At 34.1% G+C, this 6,571-nt stretch overlaps 1 protein-coding gene across 1 annotated transcript; it reads left to right on the top strand.

Moving 5' to 3' along the window:
* The first annotated feature begins 1,231 nt into the window (after positions 1–1,231).
* Positions 1,232–2,303, top strand: LOC108977105. Its single transcript, XM_018946610.1, has 3 exons — positions 1,232–1,425; positions 1,489–1,645; positions 1,712–2,303. Exons 1-3 carry the CDS (start codon positions 1,293–1,295, stop codon positions 2,118–2,120), a joined length of 699 nt encoding a protein of 232 aa, XP_018802155.1. The 5' UTR covers positions 1,232–1,292; the 3' UTR covers positions 2,121–2,303.
* Positions 2,304–6,571: the final 4,268 nt, after the last annotated feature.

Raw genomic sequence — 6,571 nt, 5'->3', positions numbered from 1 at the left:
CCACAAGATAAAAACTGAAATGCACTTACCCAGATGCAATGTCGGTACAGCATTCCTTCTAAGTTTCTTTGGGCCAATTGCCTCTTTCTCAAAATGTTTCTCACAAATGAATGAGTTGGTGGCTGGAACGTGGTCAGTGGGAGAAATTTTTAGATTCTCCTTCCACTTTTCAGCCAGCCCACATTCATTTGGGAAACGAAAGAAGCGTAGTACCCCACCATTGTTACTATCGCACCCGCGTACGCGACAATTGCGAATTTTCGGCATTTTATTTATAACGCTGCTTAAAAATAAATAATAATAAAAAATTCCGCCCGACCTTCACAAAATCACAAACTTTATGAAAATTGGCGCAATTATTGACACTTCAATTTTATGTAGAGTTTAAAACATATTTACATATGAATATATAATATGTATATTTGATTTTGGCGCAATTATCGACACTTGTCAATTGGGCCAATATATAAGTAGGGGAAATAAATGGCTACTTTCATTTGTATGCAAAGCTCAATACTTATTTACATATCATATACATATGCAAAGAACATGTAAGAAAAAGATTTTACTTAATATGTAAATATTTATTTGATTTTGGCGTAATTATTGAYACTTGTCTTAATATACAAAATTGGGCCAAAACGAAACAAAGAAATACATAATTACATGTCAATATGGAAATGCCGACGGCAAAACGCAAAGGCATACATTGCACATACATACATACAAGCAATTTCTTGGTTGAAAGCAAAAATTGGAGCATGAGAAATTGAAATGTCGACGGGTACGCGAAATTGCTACATTCGTACATTTTATTTATTTAAAATTACTTATTATCAAATGAGATCAAATTAATATAAAATAATTTAAAAAATAATAAATAAAAAAGTTCTACATACATACATATTTCCATACAAAATGGAACATATGGAACTTCAATGTTTTAAGTCCTCTGGATCATGGGCATGCATACATACATATGTACATATATTTATGCCTTTTCATATTCTCTGCTTGGGCTTATATGCCATGGCATCATATGCCGTAAATCATATATTATTTCTCTTCATTTTCTCTGTTTGAGTATGTGGAGAACTGTTAAAAATGTTAACATTTCACATCGTGAATTCTGTGGTTGTGAGGTGAATTCCCTATCACAATCTTATAAAATGTTCGACATCGAACCTGCACCTTCTCTATGTTTTAAGTTCTCTGGTTGAACCCTCTCTATATTATACGTTCTCTGCGTCAAATCAAAATCTTATTGGCACGTGTCTGCAAATAAATAAACAATGGATGACGAAAAATTAATAGCTTTAGTTCAGACTAAAAATGAATTATTTAATAAGAGCAGTCCATACTACAAGCTGCAATCCAGGAAAGATGCTTTGTGGAATAAAATCGGGAGAGAAATGAACGCAAGTGGTAAATTGCGTTGTTATTTACAACTGTTTATGTTGTTAATAATAAATAATTATATTTATAAAGGAGAAATGTGTCGCTGTAGATGGCTAACACTTCGGGACCGGTACGGGATTGAAGTGCGAAAGGCTAACGCCCCCTCAGGCAGTGGGATGGAATTCCAAAGGCAGTGGCATTTGTTGGAGGCAATGGAGTTTCTAAAGCCACATATTGTTTTACGACCGTAAGTTTTAGTATGTTAAATGAATATGTATATGTACATATTTGTAATAAAAACTTAAATTTACAGGGTCAGATGCTCACAAAATATTTGTGAAACCGCTGTCGGTGATCAGGGTGAGTTGCAATCAGCAGCTGATGAAGAAGATCAATTGCAGTCACAAGGAAATTCGCACGAGGTGGAAGTGCCATCACCGTTATGGCCCTTATCGCCATTAAGCCCTATTACAATATCGCTGCCGTCGTCATCGCCTCCTTTCCCAGTAGCGCAAAGCGTAGTGGATATACCATCCCCGACTCCTTCCACATCAACCTCGTTGCCCTCACCATCCTGCTCTGCGCAGGTGGCTGCCAAAAAGGTTAGACAACGAACGAAGTCATCTACTAGCGACGTTGACCAAAAAATGATGGAAGTCATCGAGCTATTCAAAAATAGATGGTCATCAATGCAGCCAACCCAACAAACCCGACAACAATAATTCTCAAACCCGGTTGTGCAATCATTCAGTAGTTTGATGGCTTCCATTTTAAATAAAATGGACGAAAAGAAACAAGCTAGGGCAATGGAAAAAATGTTGGAAGCTGTCTTTGAAGTGCAGAGAGAAGCATAATATTAAATAAAATTTAAAATAATTTAATATATGTATGTATGTACATTTATAATATAATAGAGTTATGAAGTACATAGTTATTTTTAAATTATTATTTTAGTTTTATTTAAATGTTGTGAAATAATTAATATATTATTTAAATAATTCTAAACATATGCTATTGTTTTTAATTTAAAAAAAATTAAATAAATGATCTCATGAATTAAAAAAAATGTTAATTATTTCTCACAAGGTCATCCAGGAGCATATGCTCCTCCTGTAATAGCGTCTCAATTGTTCTGGAATGGTACAGATTCTTCATTTATAAAATAGTTAGCAAGTCTTTCCCGTAAGTTAAACGCATTTGAAGGACCTCTACGCACCGAAGTTCGCATTGGTCGTAAAGAGTTGTTTTCATTTTCGCGGCGCCACTCACCAGCATGAACAATGTTATGTTCTTCCACTCGATCTAAATAGTTCTCCGGACAATACCAGCGATTGTGATCGTTCAACATTATAAAATTGTGTAAGGCTATGTAAGCCAACACAATTTTTTCACAATTTCTGAATTACATTCAATCGTTGTTTTCAAAATTCTCCACCGAGCAGTCAATATACCAAAGGAATTTTCTATGACCCCACGAGCGCGTGACAATCGATAATTGAAAAAAAATACGTTTCGTGTGTGGTAGATTAGCTCCGGAAAACGGGCGCATTAAATTACTTCGTAATGGGAATACAGCATCTCCAACGGAAAGGTAAGAAAAAGTAAGGAAAAGGTTCCGGTGACACGTCAGTCAGTGGCACAGGTGGAGGCAAAGGCAGAGTTTTGTATTAATGCATGACCAAATGGAGTAAGTCGAAAAATTCCTGCATAAATAATAACATAAATGCATTATACTCGAATGTTAAACAATTTAATATAAAGTACCTCTGTCACTTTGTCTTCCATAGCTGCCAATACTAACTGCAATGAACGTATATTTCGCATCGCATACAGCCATCAAAACGATGCTAAAGAAGTTTTTATAATTGTAGAACATCAAATTGGAATTGGCCGGGCACTTAATAGCAACGTGTTTACCAGGAATAAAGGGATGTTTAACTTGTTCCAGTGTGAGAGCACCTCAAAATTAGCGTTTTTTATAACATTTTCCATTATGGCCAGATTGGACAAAATAATAATTTTTGGGCATTTAAATTAAAACACTCAACATTAATTACGATTGCAAATTATTATATATTGGACTTTTAATATATGGCGAAACTACTTAATTCCTTTTTTATGATTTTATGGTATATCAAAGCAACTGACTTTCGATATTTCAAAGTTAATAAGGTGAATTAAGCCTGTTAGTTCTAAACTAATAAATGTTTTTAATCATTTGTAATAGAAAACTAATTCTATTATGCATAAAATTACAATACGCTTCATAATATGTATTTAAATGTCGCATTTTCTTTGATTTTCATTATTTTAAATTTTTATTTGCGATCTTGAACGGCGGCAATAAATTCTTCCGTTCACATATGTATGTTTATACTCTCGCAACAAAGTTGCTAAAGAGAGTATTATAGTTTTGTTCACATAACGGTTGTTTGTAAGTCCTAAAACTAAAAGAGTCAGATATAGGGTTATATATACCAAAGTGATCAGGGTGACGAGTAGAGTTGAAATCCGGATGTCTATCTGTCCGTCTGTCCGTCCGTCCGTGTAAGCTGTAACTTGAGTAAAAATTGAGATATCATGATGAAACTTGAAACATAAATAGAGATATTAAAATGAAATTTGGCACAACGGATCACATTAGGGAGGGGCATATTTGGACATAATTTTTTGGAAAAGTGGGCGCGGCCCCGCCCCCTACTAACTTTTTTGTACATATCTCGGCCATGTCAACCAAACTGTATAGAGTAATTTCTTTTAGGCATTTCCATATAAATTTTAAAAACAGAAGAAATCGGATAATAACCACGCCCACCTCCCATACAAAGGTTATGTTGAAAATCACTAAAAGTGCGTTAACCGACTAACAAAAAACGTCAGAAACACTAAATTCTACGGAAGAAATGTCAGAAGGAAGCTACATCCAGGCTTTTTTTAAAAATTGAAAATGGTCGGGGCGTCGCCCACTTATGGTACCAAATATGGGTGAAATGGGTTCACAACCACGTCTGAAATCTCGATTATCACTTTATCATGCGAGAGTATAAAATGTTCGGTGACAYCCGAACTTAGCCCTTCCTTACTTGTTTTGGTATAATTTCAATCTGTCCGTTCCAGTCATTCCAATTGCAAATCGTTAAAACCTACTAAATCCAGTCAACTGTCAAAGTTCGCTAAGTTTTGACGTTTAGAAGTTGGGGATCTCATTATCTTTGCTTCACACGTCCCTAATATGATTTTGCGTACTGTTGACCAGAGACAAAGAGATGTTGAACTCCTCTCTCACTGGGAGTGAGACTGCAATTGCTAAATGTCAAAACCTACTGAACTTTGACAGCTAATCAATTTCCAATTGATAAACGTCAAAACCTACTGAACTTTGACAGCTAATCGAGTTCAGTAGGTTTTGACGTTTATCAATTGGAAACGAGCGGCCAGATTGAAATCTTACCAAAAAAAATATGTAAGCCGAGGGATTTGTTGCATCTTTGAAGACCACTTGTAAAAAATGTAAAGCAATGAAAATTAAATAAATTTGTGAAATTTAAAGGTATTTGATGAAATGTTTTCTAATTTGAAGCACCATATTATTTTCACTGGAAAATTATTAAAAACATTTAATGATTGAGAGCTAACAAGCTTAAATCCTTTTGTGGGGCATTGAAAGGTCAAAAGTCAGTTGTTCTAATCAACTTTAAAAGGATTCAAATAGTTTCTCTATATAATAAATAACCACTATAAAGTAATTTTTATTCGTACTAAATGTTGGGGGTTTTTTTTTATTTAAAATGCCGGAAGTTCTTATTTTGTTCGATCTGGCCATCATGGAAATTGTTATAAAAAAACGCTGGAATAAATTTAATAAACTTATAAAAGCATAAATCCAAATATCATTGCTCATTTTAAGTTTACTACTTTAATTGGTATATTAAATTTATGCCACAATTATTAGTTCAAAAATATGAATTCTTATTTTTCTCAGAAATACATTTCTACGTTTTTCTTACGTGTTCAACTTTTAACACTTTTTGCTCGCTAAGGAATGAAAAGGAAGGAAGGTAGTAGCGTTTTGAGCTGTTTCTGCTATAAGTTGCTCTCCTATAGATCCGAATGTTTTTAACAAACATTCATACATACATATGTACACATGTACGTATTAAGTATTATGTCTAGTTTTTGAGCTTTTGAGATAAGCAATGTCCAGTAGGTTAAATAACAAAGCTGAGTCACATATATGTACATATGTACATATGTAAATATGAAATTTATGACAAGGTCTCTGCTTCTGGTTCATCTGCTATGATGATGTTACAGTGACGCATGATTGATTGTTGTGTGCTGTTTTCGTAGTTATCATACGTACAGTGGGCGACAAAAATGTACGTACGACCCATATTTTTGATGTATTGCTGAATGTAAAAATAGTATGGAAAAAGTAATCTTGTAGTTTTGCTTTAATTACATTTTTATTAGGAAATTATAAAACAAAAAGTGTACTCCAATACAAACATAACAAACTGTTCACAAAAAACTAAAAAAAATCATTGACAAAAGTCTACGGCATGCATTATATACTTTATGTTCATTGCAAACTGGAAAGTAACGGGAAAGTACCGTTTATTTTTATTTTGTGTTTATGCTTTACAATAATGTATTGAATACAATGCTCGCGACATACTGCAAACGACATCTGTCAAATATTAAGATACACACGTTCTTATGGACGGACCTATTTTGACAGCTGCACGACTACACGACTGCAGGCCGTTAGTTGTCGTTGTCGCTAACTTCAATTTGATCCTATATTTTCCTACGACAGGAGGACGACTGTAGAGTTGACAGTAGAATGGACGATAGAGAGATGAGGTAGAGTGGTGATGCCACTAATATGTAAAATGTAAAATTACTCAAAGCTCTAACAAACCTGACGTTATTTTACAAATAAAAGCATAAAATAGCTCTGTTACATCATTTATAAAAACAATTGTTAATTTAAAACAAATAACACACTTTGAACAAAATATTAAAATTTCATTGAAGTGCAAGGTATTAGTATGGCCACAACGAAATTGTGTACATGCAAAATCGACAACTGAGTACATGCCGGCCATTGTTATGTTGCTGCATTCTCACAAACGTTCATGTAGTAGGATTCACAACGCCATTTTCAGTT

Source organism: Bactrocera latifrons, unplaced genomic scaffold (assembly GCF_001853355.1).
Source record: "Bactrocera latifrons isolate USDA-ARS-PBARC rearing strain unplaced genomic scaffold, ASM185335v1 scaffold_84, whole genome shotgun sequence".
Classification (NCBI taxonomy): Eukaryota; Metazoa; Arthropoda; class Insecta; order Diptera; family Tephritidae; genus Bactrocera; species Bactrocera latifrons.
The sequence above is the reverse complement of the archived record's forward strand: the minus strand, read 5'-3'. Positions and strand labels throughout refer to the sequence as shown.